Source organism: Arvicola amphibius, chromosome 8 (genome assembly GCF_903992535.2).
Source record: "Arvicola amphibius chromosome 8, mArvAmp1.2, whole genome shotgun sequence".
Classification (NCBI taxonomy): Eukaryota; Metazoa; Chordata; class Mammalia; order Rodentia; family Cricetidae; genus Arvicola; species Arvicola amphibius.
Window position 1 is genome coordinate 55,297,636 of NC_052054.1, and position 22,812 is coordinate 55,320,447.

General features: G+C 44.2%; 1 protein-coding gene across 2 annotated transcripts in view; it reads left to right on the plus strand.

The window, feature by feature from the left end:
* Window positions 1-22,812, plus strand: part of Rtn4ip1 (reticulon 4 interacting protein 1) — a 37,384-nt gene that overhangs the window by 9,016 nt on the left and 5,556 nt on the right. For both annotated transcript variants that reach the window (XM_038339146.1, XM_038339145.1), the window contains exons 5-8: window positions 6,944-6,992; window positions 10,296-10,432; window positions 15,854-16,037; window positions 17,762-17,854. In XM_038339146.1, coding sequence (XP_038195074.1) covers window positions 6,944-6,992; window positions 10,296-10,432; window positions 15,854-16,037; window positions 17,762-17,854 — 463 coding nt within the window. The remainder of the gene's footprint in view (window positions 1-6,943; window positions 6,993-10,295; window positions 10,433-15,853; window positions 16,038-17,761; window positions 17,855-22,812) is intronic.

Below are 22,812 nucleotides of genomic sequence, written 5' to 3' on the forward strand. Positions count from 1 at the left end.
CACCGTTAGCTGTGTGACCAGTTACGCTAACATTTGACACATTTTATTTTAAAGCTTCAGTCTGTGGATTCTCAGCTGAATCAAATGGGGGATTTTAAAAGATATATAGCTGAGCTATCTAGGAGTTTGAGTCTCCTGTATTAGGGCATTTAAACTTTTTTCTGTACGTGTGTGTGTGTGTGTGTGTGTGTGCACGTGCACAAGTGTGCCTATGTGAGGTTATGTGCACCACGTGCATGTCAGTGCCCTGGCCAGAAGAAAGCATCAGATCTCCTGGCACTGGTGTTACAGGTGGTTGTGAGCTACCAAGTGTGTGTGCTAAAAGGGACTCTATCCTCTACAAGAGCACAAAGTGATCTTAACAGCTTTAACAGCTGAGCCATCTCCTAAGCCCTGGGGCAAAATTTTTTTATGTGATCCTCTGACAAGAGCCAGCTTCTGTGAGGCTTCTAGGAAGGGTGCGAACCTCCTGCACTCTGTAAGAAATGTGCCAAGCTGAGAGCTGTGCTTTCTCCCAACCAGGACTTGCTCATGGGTTTGTGTATTTTAATGGGGCTACAAATGCTGTTGAATACTCTTGAGTTCTCTTGGGCTCAGCATGTGCATCTTGGAGGGCAGTTCTGATGCTCTGGTGACTGGAATATATGCTTGTTTAGGTCAGCAATGCAACAGTGGCAGTGTCTCGGGTTTATTTGTCCTCATCATCCGTGTGTTCACCTTCTGTAGTCTCCATTGCTGTTCCTGTGGTCATCCATGATCTGAGAGCATGAGCTCAGGAGAGTCAGATGTTTAGAAGCACAAGGGAAACCTAACGTTCATGTGACTTCTATTATAGTATATTGTTAGATTGCTGTTTATAAATTACAAATTCTTTACTATAAACGTGATCATAGTTATGTATGTTGTAAGCGTGTATAGTACAGATAACCACAGTGGCTCTGAAGTGCACTGTGAGGGGCGAGGGCTGCTATCTTTTCCTTCATGTTCTGATTCTGCTATCCATAGCTGGGGACCTGTTCAATTGATTTCTCTGAGTTTTGTTTTGAAGAGTAAATGAGATAAAGCATGTAAAGCTGGTAGCACTCAATAAATGGTAGCTTCTGGTATTAACAAGGACATTACAATGTACTTTGTAGTTTAGGAAGTTGGTGTAGGGCCTGGTGAGAAGGCTCAGTGGATAAAGGTGCTTGCCCTTGAGCCTGACAACCTGAGTTCACCCCTGGGGCCCATATGGTAAAAGGAGAACACTTTCCTCTCCCAAGAAATAAATAAATGTAAGAAACGTTCTTTTACAAAGAAAATTGACAGTGAAATTCTTTATTTTTATTTTTTATTTTTTTGGTAGAAAAGCAGGTGCTCTGAACCAGTTAGTTAGTGACTGAAAGAAAGGGAGAATTGCAGGTGATATCTGTAGGCAGAGTTTTCCTGCCCTGACCACCACCTCCAAAATAACCACACAGAGGCTTGATACTAATTACAAATGCTCGACCGGTAGCTCAGGCTTATTACTAACTAGCTCTTACAACTTAAATTAACCCATTTCTATTAATCTACATTCTGCCATGTGGCTTTTACTTCTGTCCCATCTTGAGTGTACTACTTGCTCTCTGGCTGGCTGGTGACTCCTCTGACTTGGCACTTCTTCATCCCAGCATCCTTAGTGTGGTTGTTCCGCCTATGCTTCCTGCCTGGCTACTGGCCAATCAGTTTATTTATTAACAATGAGAGCAACACATTTTCATAGTGTGCAGGATTATTCCTCAACAGATACCAGAATCAAATAGCACAGTTCTTTTTAAAAATGATTACGTTTGTTTGTGTATGTAGTGCAAATGGTGTGCATTATCAGAGGACATATTGCAGGCATTGGTTCCCTCCTTCTATCTTGTGGGCCTAGGAATGGAACTCAGGCCTTCAGTCTTGGTGGTAGGTGACATTATCCACTACCCATCTTACCAGCCCCACAGTTCTTTTATTTTTTATTACAAATAAAGTCTATGTCATTCTGCTTTCCCATTATAAAATATTACATTTTAAACTTAATGTGTGGGTAATAGAGAATTGAATTTGTAAAGGTTTAGGCTTTATTTCTGAAAGCATTTCAAAGACTGTTTGTCTGATGGAGTACTGTCATTTATCTCAGAATTAAAGGCAAATATTTATTCTAAAGGCTAACCTTGCTTTTTAAGCTTTCATGTGTTATCTTTATTGAAGTTGCCATTTTGGTCAAACATAGTTTAAATTGAATAGATTTGACCACAGACTTACTTCCTTAATAACCTGCAGAGATCATCTAGATTTTTATACCCTTATTGGAGGCTTTATTGTTTTGGTCCCTTAAAGACCCTGGGCTCACTGTGCCTGTGTGGCTGGTGCATGGTATGGCTACAGACCTTGTTCCGTTCAGGTCCGGGGCTCCCTGAGTATGTTTCCATATACTGTAAAAACAATGTGGGTACAGAACTCAAACTGTGTTTCCTTAGATTGATCACCATGAATGCCCAGTGTGCTGTTGACTTATGGGTAACTACTTGGTTCACTGTTATTGTCTGATAAAGCCTGGTACTGGGGAATTGGAGCCCTGGGTTCTACTCTCTGCTGCTGCCTACCAAGTGGCCACATGTTATTTGTAGTCTCTCTACTGTTTCCTCTGAATGTCTGAATGTAAGATCCCAAGTTGTGAGAAGAACTTTGAGAAGTGAGATCATCCTATTCCTTTTTAAGGTCATTATATATTTTTAAAATTTAAGCAGAATTTAAATTACATTTATTTAATTTACTTTTTATGCAAGAGAATGTGCATACCACATGTATATGAAGGTGGAAATTGGTTCTCTCTACCCCATGGGTTCTGGGTAACAAACTCAGTTTGTCAGACTTTGTGGCAAGTGCCTTAACCCAGTGATCCATCTCGCTATTCCCCAAGGCCATTAGATGTGATATTAGATGGGATTGTTTAATTGATGTAGCCCTCTGAGAACTAACTAGAATGAAATGCATTGAAGAGCCTCAGTAATTGACAACAGGGCTTTTCATGTGCATAGTGGGGGACGCTTGTGCCACGGTCAATAGTGAGAGCCTGGCACCTTGCTCCCTTCATGATTCCAGAACAAAGTGCCTTAAAATGGTGGTTTATAAGTGATAGAAACTTATCCCTCATATTTCTGGAGTCTCGAAGTTCAAAACTAAGATACTGGCTGTCATTTGTTGCCTGGAGAGGGCCAGCTTCTGGTGTCCAGACAGTGCTTCTTGCTGAGTCATCTCTCCAGAGAAAGAACTGTTACATTAGTGTCTTCATGCTTACTTAGAGAGACTTTAGACCTTAGGCAGAAATGACAGCAAGTTAGGGTTTAGAGTTTAAGAAAGCAAGTATGGTGGCACATGCCTGTAATCCCAACACTCTGGAGGCTGAGATAGGAGGATCTGGAGTTCAAGGCCACCCTCAGCCGCACAGCCAGTGTGAGGCCAACCTGGGATACCTAGTACCCTGTCTCAACAACGAAGAAGAATGCATAGCATTCTAATAGTTATTCCTACTTTCCCATGTTTTCTAGATCTGCTACTACTACAGTCCTCAGAATCTTCAGAGTAAGCTGTGTGGACTAGGAAGTGAGTGGCCATGTACTAAAAGCCGGGACAATTTTGAATTAAAGTGCTCTTGCAAGTGTAATATTTCTTGGGCTATTTCTACATAAATCAGTGGTTCTCAACCTACGGGTCATGCTACCCCTTTGAAAAACCTCTATCTCCAAAAAACTTACATTACAGGCCAAAAACAGTAGCAAAATTAATTGTGAAATAGTAATGAAAATAATTTTATATTTGGGGGTCCCCACAACATCAACTGTGTTAGAGGGTCGCAGTGTTAGGAGAGTTGAGAAGCACTGACATAAACCAACAAACAGCAGGTTACAGCTTCGGTTGGATTTGATGTGTAGTGTGACCATCACAGCAAACAAGGTCAGGAAATACTCTGGGAACATCACCTGGGCTGTTGTGAGGGAGGTGGCTGCCATACTGCCTTAGGCTCGAGGTACTTTACAGACTACAGAGGTCGGTTAGCCAAAGGAACAGTTACCTTATTGCTGGCTTTAGAATTCATTTTCCTGCTGTCCTTTTGGTATATTTACTTTGTTTGAAAAAGGATAGACCCTGCTTGACCCTACACAAAACTAAAGTTTGCACAGCTAGAAAACTGTGTGTCCCAACTCTCTCCAACACTTCTTGATCCTGCTCCTTGGCCTTTTGCTCTTTGAGAGCACCCTCAGGTGGCAGCATTGGGAACTGACACTGGTTGTTTAACTTGGTTCTCAAGCCCTACTTTTGCGAGATAATTTTGCTCTTATTTAGGAAGTGAAGCTGCTTTGGATTAAGGGTTACAGGGAAGAGACAAGCTGTCAGGAAGGAGTCAGAGATGTGTCTGGCAGTTAAGTCCTCAGGCAGCCATTATATTTGGTATCCTTTAATCCTCTCAGGTAGAAACTAGAAGTCTTTTAAGGATTTTTTTTAAAATTTTTTAATGATGATTTTTCTTTTACATGCATTGGAGTTTTGCCTGCAAGTATGTCTGTGTGAAGGTGTGTGTCTGTGTGAAGATGTCAGACCCCCTGGAACTGGAGTTGCAGACGGTTGTGAACTGCCATGTAGATGCTAGAATTTGAACCCCAGTCCTCTGGAAGAGCAGCCATGCCTCCAGCCCCCTAGAAATGAATTTCAGGCTTTCCTTTACTGGACAAACTTTAATGCAGTCTGTCAGGTAGTCAGGTGATTCCTGTCTTCCCGTGGTAGCAGCTACTGCAATGCTTAAGATACAGTGGTGGTAAGATGGGGTCAGCCCCAACCCGGCCAGCGCAGGCTGTGATAGGAGATCCGTCCTTCAGTGCCGCAGAGCAGAAGTAGGTGCCACACTGACTGTACGCCTGCGATCTGCCCAGAGTGTCTCCTCCATCCCCGTGTACAAACTCTCTGTCCCCATCCCCTTATCCAAAAGAAACAAAGCTAAAGGCAGACAAGCCATCGGGCACAGGGTAACACCACAGTGTCCTAAGAATAACGACCACTGGTCTGCAGCTTCCCTAGGAAGGTACCCTTAAGCTACCAGAAAGGCATTTTCTTAGACAAATAACCGCGTGACTCAAAAACTACCAGAACTCAGACCTGTTCTTTCCTCTGTCTTAATATAGGTTAAAAGAGAAACTTGGAAGTTTCTTGAAGGAGAATTTCACCAATTTAGATAATGAGCAGAAAGTCAGGGTAAATATTTTGTGAGTGAATTAGTTGGTAGATGATCTGTGTGACAGGTTTGCTTTGTTTACATAGTTTGGTTTGAGACAGGGTCTCTCTGGGCTGCCCAGGCTGGCCTTGGGCTTGTGGTTTACCTGCTGAGCCTCTCGGAGTGCTGGGTTCCAGCTGTGCCACCCCCTCTCCTACTCAGGAGCTCCTAAGGCTCTAGCGCGAGATTGAAGTCTGGAGGAATGAGACAGCTCCAGAGTTTCCTCTGTTCTTCAAACTCCTTGTAGAGGAGCATGATTTGCGAGGAGACTTCTTTTAATTATATTTAATGGTATTTCAAAAGGAGCAGCTGGCTTGGAAATTATAGTAATAAGTTTTAACATTTAACAGAGGATAATAATCAGCTGCTGTGATTTGAGTAAGGGACAGGAAAAATGAAACCAGGGTTAAGATTATAGACGGAGTGTGTGTTCTGAGATTCAGTGTACTAATGGTTAGCAGTAGGTGGTGAAATTCTATACTGTCTGGTAGTGAAGACAAGGGCCATAAGTGGCAGTTCCATAATAAGAGCGGCAGACAAGCAGCCGGCACTCCCACCACTTAGTCTCAGAAGGCTGTTTCGCTGTGGGCTCTCAAAACAGTTTCATGAAACAGTCTCCCATAGTACTTAACATAGCACCAGAGAGCAGACAAACGTGCAATGCCCCTCCACCTCTGTTGGTAACAGAGCACCAAACTGCCGTTCAATACACTTTTCTAGGTATTTGAAACCGTGCAGTCCAGGAAGGCAATTAATTCCAGAATAAAAGTATGTAAATGTATGCAAAGCAGTGATTCTTTTAAAAAAATTTAAAACGCTGTGTGTGTTCATTCATGCACCATAGCACATGTATGGAGTCAGAGGACCACTTTCAGGAGTCTGTTCTCCCCTTCCCCTGTGGGCGCCAATTGATTGAACTCCGGTGGTCAGGTTTTCCCACCAAGCAGCTTTACTCACTGACCCGTCTTGCCTGCCTGGTGCGTTTTGACCACTGATTCTCTTTCAGATCACAGACTTCTTTGGGAATGGATGGTCAGTCTGTGTCCTGCGCACACTTGGCCTTGCATTGTGTTTAGAGGCTCAGGCTCTCCTGCACCCTTTCTTCTTACCTCTACTCCACTCTCTAGGCCTGGCCCCTGTCCCAAGTGGCTGGAGGGCCCTGAGTAGGTGTGGTAAGGGCCCGGGCTTGGGTGCTTGTGCTGACAGGACACAGGTGTCTGCTTCCACAGGAAGTCATACCGCGGATGAGAGTCCCTTCTGTGACAGTTTAGCAGGATGTGCCTAAACACAGGTGCTCCTTCCACCTCTGCGGGAATGTGGTCAGAAATGTGACTTTCTGCGAGCTGCATCACCAAGCACCTCAAGTTCTCTCCTTCCAGGGGAAGGGTAGTAACTTTAGCTGGAGAAATAAAGCAGAGTTAGAAAGTACCACCCAAACTACCAGCAAGAGGAGCTGTTAGTATGCTAATGCTTTGTGTTTTCAGTGAACGGTTTGCAAAATGTCTCATTTTAAGTATTTGTAGCTTCTTGCTGAAATCTGTGTGATTCCGTCTTGGGAAGGCGAGTGACTATTTGCTTTGGGGATTGTCACTGAGGCGGTTCTCTTCAAAAGTTCTCATCAGGTGTGTCTGCCCAAGATTCTCACGGGTTCTCTTTCGTTTTCTATTGCAGTGCTTTAATCTTGGGTGCATCAGGTGGAGTTGGTACTTTTGCGATACAGGTAAAAGACTTCTTTAATCTTGTGACTGGGAAGATTTTAGTTTCTATGAATTTATAAATTCATATATTATAAATTAGTTTTCACTCAAAACTGGGTCCAGTGTACGGTTAATTTTGTCAGCTTGAAACCAGCTATAGTTACCTGGGAAAGGAAGCTTCAGTTAAGGAATCGCCTTCATCAAATTGCCTTGCTTGTAAGCATGTCTGTGGGGCATTTTCTTGATTAATGTTTGATGTGGGAGGGCCCATCCCACTGTGGGCAGTGCCATCCCTGGGAAGGTAGTCCTGGGTTGTATAGGAAAGCAGGCTGAGCAAGCCATGGAGAACAAGCCAGTGAGCAGCTCCCCTCCATGACCTCTGCATCAGCTCCTGCCTTGAGTTCCTGCCCTGACTTCCTTAGACATAGTCTGTAAGCTGAAATACTTTACTCCCCAAATTGGTTTTGGTCAGTGTTTTAACAAAGTAACAGAAAAATAGGGCATCTAATAAATACCTTTTAATTTCAGTGACCCAAATGAACATGTTCTAATATAAAAGGAAACATTAACCTTTCCATTTGTTTAGCATGGAAAAGTTGAGTTTGTAGAGCAAAACCCTTTGGGAGGAAGACCATGGTGGTAGATGTAGATAAAAGTTTGCAGTTAGCAGTAAACAGCATTACCAAAAGAAGGAGGGAGGGAGGGAGAAAGCACAAGAATACAATGGAAAAAATTAACTATCCAGAGAGAAATCTATCCATGCGTGGTCAGTTTTGTTTTTTATGCGTCTGTGAGTATTTGTGCGGGTATATGTCACATATGTGCAGATACCCAGAGAGGTCAGAAGAGGGTGACGGATCTCCTGAAGTTAGAGTTGTAGTGGTTATGAACTGGTAACTGATGTAGGATCCTGTGGGAGAGCAGCCAGTGCTCTTAGCTGGTGAACCTTTGCTCTGGCCCCATCATTTCATTTTTAACAAGGATGGCAAAATGGTTAAGTGAGGAGAAAATGTCCTTCCAGCAGATGATGAGACAACTGGATGCTCACCCAAAAAGAAGGGAATTGGATCTTTACATTACATGATACACAGAATAATTCAAGGTGGATCAGAGAGTTCAATGTAAGAGCACCAACCATAAAACTTTTAGAAGAAACAAGCTATAAATATTCATCTCCTGAGATTTGGCAGCAGATCCTTAGATGTGACACTAAAAACATAAGCAATGGACTTAAAAAGCAAGCAAGTTGAGCTTTATCAAGTTAAAAAATCTTGATACTTCAAAGAGCACTATCAAGGAGATTTAAAAAAAAAAAGCAACCCATGTGTCTTGGTTACTTTCCTTGTAGCTGTGGCAAAATATGTGAAACGAATACTTTGAAAGGACAGGAAGTATTTTGGCTCACAGTTCATCACAGCAGGGAAGTGCTGAGGACTTAATGCTGTTTAAATAAAACATAGGGCTGGAGGGCTGGCTCAGTGGTCAGCAGCTGGAGGGCTGGCTCAGTGGTCAGCAGCTGGAGGGCTGGCCCAGTGGTCAGCAGCTGGAGGGCTGGCTCAGTGGTCAGGAGCTGGAGGGTTGGCTCAGTGACTAGGAGCACTGGTTTCTCTTCAGAGACTGGGGTTTGGTTCTTTGCACCCTCGTGGCAGCTCACAACTGTCTGTTGCTCTAGCCTTGGGGTCCAATATGCATAAAATGAGTATAAATCTTTAAAGAAAAGAATGTGGTAGATGCAGGTCTTTAGCGCATTATTTCCTTTCCTCCATCATGCCGTGCATATATTTTGGGGACAAGATGGTCATCTTAGACTCTACCCTGGGACTTTGACTCAGGACTTGCTGTTGAAAGCAATATATTCCTTTACTCCAGAGTGCCTGTCTATGGCCTACAAATGTAATAAACTATCTATGTTACCCTTTCTCAGTGTTTCGGTTTCCTCAGATTTTCAGGTTATATGAGTCCTTGGGAAATACTTATGTTTTTGTTTTGAGATAGAGTCCCGTGCATCATAGGCTGACCTTAAACACTCTATATGGTTGAGAATGACCCTGAGTTTCTGATCCTTGGCTCTGTTTCCCAAAGTGCTAGAATTACATGTGTGTGTCACCACTCTTGGTTTGGTTGATATCCATACCAAATTTCTGATAAATCTGAAGTGTCTTGCCTGATGCTAGACAGGCAATAGTCCCTTTTAGCTTTATGAAGTTGGCAGTATAGAAAAGTATATTGGGTTTGGAGGGTGATTTCAGATATGTAAACGTGAGTGACATTAGAATTGGTGGCGCACGCCTTTAATCCCAGCACTCGGGAGGCAAAGGAAGGTGGATCTCTGTGAGTTCGAGGCCAGCCTGGTCTACAAGAGCTAGTTCCAGGACAGGCTCTAAAAAAGCTACAGAGAAACCCTGTCTCGAAAAACCAAAAAAAAAAAAAAGAATTATGTCCTCTCTTAGTAAGTCTGTACTTGAGTTTTAAAGCCAATAAACTATTTATCTAGGCCCTCTTACTCCAAAGGAGAGGAGCCAATTCATGTTCTAAAACTAAAATGTTCATATTTTCTTAATAACCTTGCATCTGATAGCTGATCACTATACATGTTTTTAGATGTGCTTTTGTGTGTGTGTGTGTGTGTGTGTGTGTGTGTGTGTGCATGCTTGTGGAGGCCAGAGAGTGACACTGCTTCTTCCATTCTCTCCGTCTTGTTTTTGGAGACAAGGTCTATCACTTGAAGCTGGAGCTCGCTGATTTGGCTCCCGGGACCCTGCTGTCTTTGCCTCCCCAGTGCTGGGACTGTAGTCATGTGCTACCATGCCTGACCTTTACATGCTGCTGGGATCTGAACCTAGGTCCTAATGCTTACCCAGCAGGCACTTTGCTGATCTGCCCATGGTCTAAGTAACTCTGAAGCACCACCTGATTCAAGACATTCTGGAGATGCAAATGAGGAGATGCTGCATTGTTATGTTCTGTGTGCTTTGTTCCTGTCCTGAGGATGTGTGATGTTTCTCTGTTTTCTCTGCTATTTGCCCATTGTCACTGAAGGTGCTACACTTGAGGCTGTGGCTCTCCTGGTTTTTCTGATCCTGGTGGGGCACTGTATAAACTTCAAGACAGAAATGTGGTTTTGCCTACGGAAGATGAGATCTAGTGGGATTCTCCTGACCATTGTATCCGGGTCTGATAGGTAGCCTTCTACAGTTCTTGCTAACCGAGGATGTAGAAGTTCTCTAGAGATTACTATGATATGTGTACACCTGGTGCCAACTTTTTCTTTAAAAAAAAAAATGCACTTTTTTAACTTTCCCCTCGTACCTCCCTCCCCTTGGCAGATAATGAAAGCATGGGGTGCTCATGTGACAGCAGTTTGTTCTCAGGATGCCAGTGAACTTGTAAGGAGGCTCGGAGCAGATGAGGTCGTTGATTACACGCTGGGAAGTGTGGAGGAGCAGTTGAAATCTTTAAAACTGTAAGTAGCAGAGCGACGCTGCTGTCGGGAGGCCGAGTGTGCAGGGCTGAGGTCACCAGTGTGGTGGCCTCACAGTCAGGCTTGAATCTTCTCAAAGACTCCAAAATTAGTCCTTATCATTTGGACTCATTTCCACATGGTATGTACTTTGGAAGTTATTTTTATACATGGTCTGATGATTTTAAGACAACAAGATTGGGACGTGATTCCTTCTGTGGCATCATCCCAGGAGGAGTAGAGAGGAGGGCACAAAACCACATGATTACTCCTAAACACATTTCAATGTTTTGCCTCCATTAAAGGGCCTAAGAAAACACTGCTGGCAGGGAACAGTGTATGCAGAATGCCTGAAAGCCAGCCTGTGGTTTGGCCTAAGATACCAGATAGGACTCACTGGTGGATTCTCTCAGGCCCTGTTAATTTGATCTTCATTAGCTAAGGCAGAACTGAAGCCGAAAGTATTTGCCCACAATTTCAAAGGTTTTTCTTTCTTTTTTAAAATCCATGTTCAGAAGCCAGTTTTTCTTGGCCACACTGACTAGATGTGTAATGTTGAAGGATGAAAACACAAGGTCCTCTTCTCTGCAGTGCTCCCAGGAGCAGCCAGCCAGAGCCTGTGTATTCTGTCCTTCTGGGCGCTTCAGCTCTCATCAGGACTATTGTAGACACCAGGTGCTGGTGAACCAGACGCATTCCTCCTTCATAGAGCCTACGTTCCACTTACGGATTAGTGCCTGGTGCTTGTCCTAGGCAGGACTCTATGCTGTGATGAAACTCCATGACCGAAGCAACTTGGGAGCCAAGGATTCATTTGGCTTATGCTACCATGTCACTGTTCTTCATCAGAGGAAGTCAGGACAGGACCTCAAACAGGGCAGGAGCCTGGAGGCCACGAATCCTCATGGCTTGCTCAGCCTGTTTTCTTATAAAAGCCAGAACCACCAGCCCAGGGGTGGCACCAGTCACAGTGAGCCGTCCTCCCCCATCAATCAGCTATTAAGAAAATGCCTACTGGTTTGCCTGCAGTCAGATCCTGTGGAGGCATTTCCTCAGTTATGCCTTTCTGCTCTCTGATTACTCTAATGTGTCAAGTTAACATAAAACTAGCCAGCACAACTGACCCCTTGTCAGCTTGACAAACACAGCACTGTTAGCACACAACCTTTCTCTTCTTGTTTGTACTGAAGATTACACATTAATAAAGGTATTATAAAGTGTTTTACAAACTTTATTAAAAAGTCTCACAGCCTTACAAATTCAAATACTTCAAAAGTTGTCTCTTTAAAAACATTTAGTCTTGGGGGCTGGAGAGATGACTCAGTGGTTAAGACCATTGCCTGCTCTTCCAAAGGTCCTAAGTTCAATTCCCGGCAACCACATGGTGGCTCACAATCATCTGTAATGAGGTCTGGTGCCCTCTTCTGGCCTGCAGACATACACACAGAATATTGTATCCATAATGAATAAATAAATAAATATTTTAAAAAAACATTTAGTCTTTTTAAAATCTAAAATCTGTTAAAAGTCCAAAATCTCTCATGTTTAAAAATCTCTCTACTTGGGCTCCTATAAAATCAAAAATAAACAAAGTATACTTTCTTACTTCAAGAGGGAAGAATCACAGCACATTAACTATCTGAACAAAGCAAAACCAAACCCCAACAGTATAAATAACTCATTGTCCAATATCTGGGATTCACTCACAGTCTTCTGGACTCCTTCAAGGGGCTTAGGTCACTTCCCTGGCTTCACCCTCTGCAGCACATGCCCTTGTCTTCTAGCTGCAGCAGGCTCCGCTCCCCACTGCTGCTGTTCTCGGTGGTCATCACGTGGTGCTGGCATCTTTAAAATGCTGGGGTCTCTGCTGCAGCTGAGCTGCATGTTGAGCTGCATGTTCACCAATAGCTTCTCATAGGCTCTCTTCCTGGTGCCAAGCCTCAGCTTCTCTGCATGATCCCATCAATCCTCGGCCTTCAGCTGTCCCTGAGGCTGCATCTTCACCAGTGGTCTCTCCTGGCCTCTCAATGTAGTAAGCATCAGCTACTCTCCATGACCACGTCATACTTTCCAAACCAGTACCACCTGGGTGACTCTTAGACCTTACCAAGTTCGGCTGCCAATATGAGATACAAGCTTGGCCACCTGGAACACAGCTTCTGTGCAGTGACTCTCAGGAAACACTTCCCAGAAGAACTCAGTGACGCTGGTCTCTTTTTAATCACTGCTGACTTTCTAGCTCCAGCTGACAAGCATCCATTGTTCCAGTAATAAAAGGTTTTCCTTTAGTGTTTCTGGTCTCTTGTTAATCACAGCTGATTCTGCAGCTAACCAGAACCATGGTTCTCAATTTAAAGCAAATGGATTTGATAGAGTCTTTAAGGGACTCTCAAACTTCCCTCTAGAATTCCACAAGCCAGCCCCATATCTGCACTGCTCTCAAAATTATTTTCTTCCAAGCTGGCACAGAACAGCTTACCAGGCTCTCAATGCTCAATGGCTTTTTTTTTTCACCCAAAGTCCAAAGTCCTTCCACAACCCTCCCCAAAATAACATGGTCAGGTCTGTCACAGCAACACCCCACTCTCCTGGTACTAATTTTTGTCTTAGTTGGGTAACTTATTGTGATGACACACCATGATCAAAAGCAACTTGGGGAGGACAGGGTTTATTTGACTTCTACTTCCACAGCACTGTTCATGGAATTAAGTCAGGACAAGACTCAGACAGGGCAGGAGCCTGGAGGCAGGAGCTGTTGCAGAGGCCATGGAGGGGTGCTGCTTGCTGGCTTATTGTCCTCATGGCTCTCTTGACCTTTTTTTTTTTAAATAGAACCCAGGACCACTAGTCCAGGGGTGACCCCAAGCAGCAGTGGGCCTCCCACATCAATCACTAATTAAGAAAATGCCTTACAGTTGGATCTTATGGAGGCATTTTCTCAATTGAGGCTCCCTCCTCTCTGAAGTGTTACAGCTCTGAGGGGAAAGTTATTCTGGCAGTCAGGAGCCAAGGAGTACCACAAATACACCACACAGCAAACTGCACTTAAGAGATTTATAGGGAGGGGAAAAAAAATCTCACCAAAGCAGAAGCAGAGAACTGAGCAGAAGATAGGCTTTATGTAGGGTTTCTTGGGGTAGTGGTGGAGCTTTGCAGAGTGGGGATTGGTGGAATTTCAAGTTCTGAGGTTGGGCTTTTTACTTTGTATGGTGGAGCTTAGCCACCTGCATCTGGAGGGGCTGGGTCTGGCCTTTATAGCTGGTTGAGTGTTCGGTGGGCAAAGCCTGGTGGTTGGAGGTCTTCAGGGGCAGGGTCTGGCCACTTGCTGGGCTTACACAAAGGCCAATGCCAACCCATTCTCCTCTATTGACCTTTAGTACTATTATATATGTTTGTAAGTTGTTTACAAAGGAGAACCTGACGGCTAGAAGACTGAAAGACACTTAGTCTGTCCTCTCATAACAATGTGACAGTCCCCTCAGCTTCTAGTGCTCTAGCCTTCCTGATTGTACTCTTCCAGTAGGGAACTTTCCTTCTTTCCCTCCCTTCCTCCCTCCCTCCCTCCCTCCCTCCCTTCCTCCTCTCTCTTCCTCTTCCTTCCTTCAACAGTGTCTTGCTTTTCTGTTGCTGTGAAGAGACACCATGACCAAGGCAACTTTTAAAGAAAGCATTTCACTGAGGGCTTGCTTACAGTTTCAGAGGGGGAACTCCTAACCATCATGGTGACAAACATGGCAGCAGGCAGGTAGGTATGGCACTAGAGCAGTAGCTGAGGGCTTGCTTGTTGAGACAACACAACAACAACAACAACAACACACACACACACACACACAGAGAGAGAGAGAGAGAGAGAGAGAGAGAGAGAGAGAGATTGAGATTGTGTCCACTAACTGGGAATGACATGGGCTTTTGAAACCTCAAAGCCCATCCCAGTGACACATGTCCTCTAACAAGACCACACCTCCTAATTATTCCCAAACAGGTTCCACCAACTATGAACCAGCCATTCAAATATTCAAGTATTTGGGGGCCATTCTCATTCAAGCCACGACAGTTTAGTTGAAATTGATCATTGTAATTATAACCTCTGCCCAGAGGTTGAACTCTGAATTTGCCTATAGAAAATTTGTGACTTCTTCCAACTTGCAGCTTTCTTGATATAGAGATTTCAGCACGAGAGAGTTAAATTCTTTCCAGTGCAATCATATCATGGTTGAGAAGGCAGAGGCAGGGGCTTTTGGGTGTTAGCTCAAGGTCACCAATCATTCCTGGGATAATTCAGCCTTCAGGTTGTCCCCAGATTTTTCTCACATGATGCCCAGTAAGTAATAGCAGTTTTAAGTTTTCCAGAAATTAAATAGCCTCATATCTGTTACTAATGCATTATGAATACAGTAGAAACTTTGCTAATGAGAAGTGTGATCCTTTAGGAAGGTCACTCTCCTGCCTTTTGTAGCTTTTACTCTTTTCTCTTTAGCTTAACCCCATGAAAGACTCCGTATCCTTGAAGCTGGCCAAAGCTATCTTAAAAGCTTTGATGTTTTGACTTCCTCCAGATGAATTTGGAAGGGGGAAACTTAACCCAAGAGGAATTTACCAGTTGATTTACTTAATTTATACACATGCATTTTCTAAAAGAACATTGTTTTTTAAAAGTAATGAAAAGCTTTTGTGGGTTTTTATCACTTTGGGTGCAGTATAGTGATTATAACATTATTAGGTTAGATTTAGAGATCTGAATATCTGTCAGTTCTGTGGATTCTGTTAGACAATTTGTGGGCAGGGGCATGTCAGAGTAACAGTGGAGGTGAAGAGGAGGGTATTGATTTTTTTTCATGCGTTATCCTGATGCTATACTAAAACATACAAAAAGAACATTCTGGAAGGTAAAGAGGATGCATTTCTGACTGTAGAGGGGATAAAATCAAGTCATCCTTACAGGCAAACAGTCTGTATATCTTTCTTTTGAGTAGTCGTGTATACTGAGAAGCCATTCATGATACTGAAAGGACAGATTTGTAGTCGTCTTCAGGGTTGATGTCGGGTTCCTCAACCTGGACAACCTGAAGTCCACCAGTGACTTAGAGATTTAGCTGTATACTTTTTTGGTGTGAGAATCTGTTCTCTTCATTTTAACTCGAATCACCCCAATTCAGAACCACTTGCTTATGTCTTTCTTAAGATAGAAGATATAAGAAAACTAGTAATAAGAAATTAGTTGCGTTTTAACTTTGGGGAAAAAAGGTATAAGTGGAAGTGAGTGGCTGTGCCTTCTCCCCTCTCGGCCACCTCTTGGGATGACACAGTGCCACATGGTGCGTGCACTGTCACTGAGTACACCTTGTAGCCAGCTGACAACCAAGTGAAAGATCTGTGTCCCGGTGGAGACTGGCAGACTGTTTTTATTTGACTCTTTCCCTCCAGGTTTGACTTTATCCTTGATAATGTTGGTGGATCTACTGAAACATGGGCTCTAAATTTTCTCAAGAAGTGGTCAGGAGCCACCTATGTGACGCTGGTGACTCCTTTTCTCCTGAACATGGACCAACTGGGCATTGCTGATGGCATGTTGCAGACGGGAGTCACCATGGGTACCAAGACGTTGAAGGTAGGAAGGCAAACCTTGACTGGTGCGAATGAACAAGTGCCTTGAACTACTGGGTTTGCCACCTGGCCGCTTCCTCCTCTTACCACAGCGGCTGCCTGCATGGTCTCTAGATTCACACAGCAGGGCTCAAATTCTGTCTAGTAGCTGTGTGACCCTGTGCTCATTTCTTACTGTTTTGCCCATAAGGTAAGGCTGCTAATCTGTAATTTACTGCACTGCTGTAAGCATTAACTAAGATAATCCACATGAAGAGTGTGGCACACAGCCTAGGGCATCAAGACTCTCATTAACGCCAGCCTTGTGATGAGCTGTTATTGCTTCTCTGGATTCATCTGATATACCTTCCTGCTTCCTTCCTGCCTCTACCTGATGGTTTTCTTTCTTAAAACACCAGTCTTAAAACACAGTCCCTTGTACATTGACTTGACTAGGGCAGTTTCCTGTTGCTGCACTCATGTAACAGTAGATATTCTCACCTCTAGAGGTCTGTGGGGTTCAGAAACCTTAAGGAAATTGTACTTTTACCCAGAGGCTATGGATTACTGATGGAACCGTCGTGCCTTTGCTTTCCCGTCATTTCACACCCCCAGTGAACTGTAAAGATTGGTGACATGATGGGAATTTTGGGGACTTCAGATTAGTCAGGTTGACTGTGTTGATAGGCCACTGCTTCTGGGACTGTACAGTGCTCCAGTGCGCAATGCCCGCGGGAACTGGTGGGCCTTGGGAATTGGTGCTTATAGCCTCAGTTACAGGATTGAGGAAGGGCTTAAGTGTCTGCTCTCTATTTAATGCCATCACCTCTTGTCACCACAGTGGGGACAGAGGCTGGTGTAGTAATTTCAGGTTATAAATTGGGGCAGTTCTAGAGTATTGAATTAGAGTGAAATGGTATACATGATAGAAGAAAATAAAGATAAGTGTTGTTTTTAAAACTACTTCATTTTCAAGGAAAAGGAAGTAGACAGGCCCTCAAGGTCCACCTGGGTGGACCTAGGCAGCTATCACTATGTTCAGTGTGCTATCTTTAGCTTCCTTTCCCCTTTTCTCTTCCTTCCATCAATTTCTTTTCTTTTTCATGCATGATTTTTAATGAGGAACTAGGGATTGAACTTGGCCTCACACGCATCAAGCAAGAAGTGCTGCTGAGTCACACCCTTGAGAGTTTTTTTTTGTTTTGTTTTGTTTTTAGATGGGGTTTCATTATGTAGGTCAGGTTTACCTGAAACTTGTGTTCCTCCTGCCTCTATCTCCCAAGTGCTTGGATTACAGGTGTGTGTCAGTGTGTTTAGCCTTTAACTGCTTTTTAAAGAAAATTCATGATTTTTAATTTATGTGTATGCGTGAATCGATTGCATCTGTGGATGTGCACTACGTGTGTACCTAGTGCCATCAGAGGCCACAAGAGAGTGCCTGATCCCTTGGAATTGGAGTCGAGGACAGTAGTAAGCTGTCATGTAGGTGCTGGGAACCAAACCCAGGTCTTCCGCAAGAACAGCAAGTGCTCTTAACCCCTGAACCATCTCCACCTCCCTCTAAGTGCTTCTTTATGCTAGAAATGAACTTGGGCACCATTAGGAGATTAAGACTTGGGTTTCTTAGAAGCAAGGACTCACCTTGTTCAAGGCGCAGAGCTTGTGTCATGCAGAAAATGCCTTTGGTTAGCTGCAGTTAGCCAGATCTCTTTTTCTACATGCTCACCGTGATTATTTTCTTCCTTTCAGCATTTCTGGCAAGGAGTTCATTACCGCTGGGCCTTCTTCATGGCCAGTGGTCCATATCTAGATGAAATTGCAGAACTGGTGGATGCGGGAAAGGTAGGTCCACCCAGAAACCCTTTTCCTGGTAACTCTGTGTTGTTGACACTCTTCTTGTAGACTGTTCACCAGGCCTCATCCCTGGGAACACTCCGGGAGGAGGGGTCGGGGTATGAGGCGGTGCTGTGTTTTTTTTCTATTGCCATGCCAGTCATGGAGAGACTGTTCAGTCTGCACAATAACTTACCCTGTTTAGTCTACCTGTAAGCCCTTCAAGGCGTACAAGTGGCCAGCCCCCCACTCTCTACCCTCCACCCCTGAGACTAGTCTCTGCCTCTGGCCATGCAGGCAGCCAAGCTCTGCCCTACAGAAAAAACACCCAAGATCAGGCCACAGAATCCCTGGAAAGCTCCCCCTACTCCAAAGAAACCCTGCCTCCAGCTCAGCTCTCTGCTACTTCTCTTGAGAGCAGAGGCAGCCACCCTCTTGTGACTTCCAATACATTTCTTGTGTGAGGTTTGTTGTGCAGTGTGACTTGGTGTTTTTTTTCCTTGGCTCCTGACTGCCAGGATACCTTTCTCTTCAGAGCTGTAACACTTACACTACCCCCTTGGTTTATAGATCAAGGGACGAGCTAGGGAGAAGCATTATATGATAGTTCTAAAGGTATGGGTTTAGTGAGTAGCAGAAGTGGGATCTGAACTGGGTGACTGGTACTTTGGTAACAATCTTTGAGAAATAGAACGCTCTGCACAAAGGGCAGCGGGTGCTTGCAATTTCTCAGGAAAACTCCTGGAGCCTCCTCAGTTTGATGGTAAGGTAACCACTTTCCAGATAACAGGGAGAACAGTACTGGATCTCAGTCCCCTAATACCTGGATGAGAAGTAGTTCCTCAGGCCTTCAGAAGAGTGCAGGTATGGGCAAGGATTGATGGGAGTTTGAGCAGAGACAACCAGTTGCTTTTCTCTGACTTCTAGTGCCTGGCCTGTAGGGTACTTCGTAGAAAATGAACATTGCTGAGAGTTTTAGTTCTCCATTTAAGGGTATTAAAAGGCTTTTCAGGGCTCCTGGTGAGTGAATGACTCCCTAGGTTATACCTTCAGTAATGACGAGGCATTTGGCTACCTTAAGAGAGTCATAGTTACTCCCTCCACCCGCGCTTTATTGAATTTCTTCACTTTGACATTCAGAGCACTGGGCAGAAATCACATTGCATCAACACCCACCTTGGGCCTTCACGATGCTTTGTTTTAATTAAACAGTTGGATTCCCCTGGTCCGCACCAGTTCTAAGTCGGGGCCCAGGCGAGGCACCGTGCTGGGGGAGCTGGGGAGGGCGGCCCCTATGGGAGACGAGGGACGGACGCGGACGCCCCCAACTACAGCTTTCCCTGCCTTTCCTTACTCCCCCACCCCACCACCTCCTCTATCTCAGATTCTCAGTGTTGTTTTTTAAACATTTAAGTTTGTTGGTTTGTCCAATTCTGTTGTAGTCAAGGAACTATATGGTCTGTGAGAGCCCATATTAGTAGGAACTGTTTTTGGTTTTAAGTTTGTGAACCTTTTCATGGACTTCTCAGTCTTGGTGCATCCCGAGTAGAAACAGGTTCACATTTAATAGTTATAGGGTTCTTCCACATCCCACAGGTATACTTCCTTTATTGCTACAAAGGATGGAACCATCACTAAATAAGAGTGTTTCATGGGGCCCCATGGTCACAGTGTTTGTCCTCCAGGAGTGCACACGTGGTGTTGTTTGTCCTGATGTCTGCTCACACTGCCAAATGCTTGTCACTCTCTTTTGTATTCAAAATATTATGACTTTGTCTCTACTTGGAAATTTCTATTTACCCAACAGAGATGAGAGGGGATTTGTATATATGAACCCATTAAATTTGGCGAATAACCAGTAGAAGAGCTAAGAAGGGACATGGGAGGAAGAAGATGCCTTTGAGATGTGCCTGAAGGAGGTCTCTTTCTACTGCTCAGGCTATTAGCTTTGGAAGTTGTTTTTGACAGGGAAGAGCTCTGGGCCTGCATAAGCTGATAGGTGGCTGTGAGTACAATGAGGTCAGGTGTCTTGTCATGTCCCTGCCATGGTCTGAAGGTGAGAGGTCACTGTCTCTGTCTACTGGGAAATTGTGAGGGGTAACAGCGGATATTGCAGACTGTGCCATTTGAAGAGACTTGCTCAGCTGGACAAGGACAATCCAGTTCTTCAAAGCTCTGAGGAGGACTTAGTGAGTCTGCTTAGCATGAGCCTGAGAGAGGAGCTGTAGCTGCTGTTTGTAAAGGCACAGAACAACTGAGCCAGCTGCTCTAAGTTGGATAAATATATTCATATGATTCAAAATCTGGAAGTTGAGGTTATTTCAAAAAACTACCTTTGACTCCATCGCTCAGTCCCTGAGCTTCTGCTCGTTAGACAAACCAGTATGACTAGTTTATTGAAAATCCCAAAGGCGTTCTATCCAGACAGGAAAAGACAAGTGAGTCCTGAGTCATTTCTCACCTTCCCTTTTGTTTTTAGACACCCTTCTTAAATTTATTTCATATTAGCATATTAAGATGTTCTCCAGTCCTTGTTTTGTAAATAGCCGCATTAATGTTCCTTTGCACAGGTGTGCCAATAGTTATCTGATCGTTTACAAATAGAGCTTCAGTAGATAGCCCAGCTTTGTTTAGAGTGCTAACTGCGAGTGCATCCATTTCAGTTCACAGAAGTGCAATTACTGAGCCCAGAGTATTGTAATAAATAGTCAGGCGGCCACTTTAGAAATGTAGCCTGTGAGCCTGTGTTTAGTGTTTCTCTGTGGTCCCGTCATCTTCCCTCTTGTTTGCTTGTTTCACATCAGGACTGAGACGGTCTAAAAACGGGAAGAAAATCTGCTTCTGCTCACTTGTAACTTGAATTTTCCTGGTCAAAAATGGTGTCTGGGGCAGAGGAGGTGGCTTAATGGGTGAGGTGCTTGATGCACGACAGCAGCAGCAGCCATGGAAAAGGCAGGCACGGTGGCACATGCCTGTGACCTTAGCATGGGAAGTAGAGACTGGAGGCCACCAGGCGCTCGCTGGCCAGTCAGTCTAACCAATCAGTGAGCTCCGTCAGTTAGAGAGACTGTCTCAAAATAAGGTAGCGCAGTAAAGGGAGACACTCCATGTCAACCTCCTGCTTCCTCGTGCACGCACATGGTGCATTCCTACGTAGACCACCCCTGCACGCACAAGCATCTGACTTCAGTGTCAGCCCTGTGTGCGCCAGGAAGCATGGAGAAGGAAGCTGCAGATCCACAGTGCCACAATAGAGGGAGGCAGTCCTGTCAGCACTGCCCTCACAGTCACTTTGCTTCCTGGCTGGGTGGCTTTCTGTGAACATTTCAGGCATTAGAGCCCTCAGCTTTAATGTGTCCACCATTCTCAGGCCCAAGATGACAAGGAGCCAAGGAGCTGACATTTATAAGTATATGGGGACCTCAGAGTCCTTTTCTCCTTGACTATCACCATGAGGATTTCTGCTAATAGTAGGATTTCATATTCATATTTATTGTAGCGATGTACAATTTGGATCTGAATTATAAGACTAATACAATATTTTAATTGTATTAGCCAGGGGCTGGCACAATATAGTCAGTAAGCTAAATCCAATCTTAGGCCTATTTTTGTATGACCCCTGAGCTGAGAATGGCTTTTGTATTTTAAAAACATTTAAAATTTTCTATTATTTATTTGTGTGTCTGTGAGCGCACACATGCTTGCGCATGTGTGTGTAGTATATGTGTTTATGTTCATATGTGTGCAGGTACAAATGCTCCCGTGAATGTATATGTGCATGTGGTGTCCAGTGGTCAAAATTGAGGGTCTTCCTCTCCACCTTTTATTTTCGAGACAGGGTCTTTCCCTGAATCTTGATCTAGACTGAGCTCCCAGGAGCTACCTGTCTCTGCCTCCACATGCCTTCCCCCAGAGCTGGGTTATAGGTGATGTTATCATGCCTGGCTGTTTGCATGGGTGACTGGACTCTGAACTCAGGTCCTTGTGACAGGGCCTACTTTTACTTCCTGGGCTATCTCCCCAGCCCCAGGTTTTATGTTTGGAATCAATTTTTAAGTTTTTATTTTATTTTTCATGAATATGGCTGTTTACCTGCGTGTATATCTATGTATTACTTATGTGTCTGGTACATGTGCAGGCCATAAGAGGGCATCAAGTCTCCTGGAACTGGCACTGTGGACAGCTGTGAGTGGCCCTGTTGGTATTAGGAATAGACTTGGGTCTTCTTGAAGACCAGCCAGTGCTTCTAATAGCTGAGCCATCTCTCCAGCCATCAAACCTATACAATACAATACAAAAACTCTAGAACATGTATGGCCCACAACACTGTTCACTATTAAGTGTATTACTGAAAGTTTGCTAAGGAAGAAGTGATATGGTGCCTTATTCCTGTTTCAGTGCCATATGGGAGAAACCTTAACCCTGACTCTAACCTTGCTACAACCAGCCTGGGCTATAATATGAGACACTATCTTTAGAAGAAACAAAGAAAAAATTAAAGACAGAGAGAAGTTGTAAGCTTCCTAACCCTAAAGGAGAAAAATAAGAGAGAAAAGTTTCCTGATCTTAGCTGGGTGGTGGTGGTGCACACTTTTAATTCCAGTACTCAGGGGCAGAGGCAGGCAGATCTCTGAGTTTGAGGCTAGCCTGGTCTACAGAGTGAGTTCCAGGACAGCCAAGGCTGCTATATGGAGAAACCCTGTCTCAAAAAATGAACAAACAAAAAACAAAAGAAGTTTCCTGATCCTTTTCCTAGGCACATAGTTAACTTGGCAGTAACCATAGAAACTTGGTCATATATGGAAAAGGCAGAGAGGAACCCTGTGCTGGTGGCAGGATGGCAGAGAGCAGCCGTCCCTGCTAGTGTTTCCTCTTCCTGCAACTGCTCCCACTGCTGAGGAACCTGGGCTCTCAGACATTGGTGTGAAAACCGCTATTCTGGTTGTCTTGAAGGATCATCAGTTGCT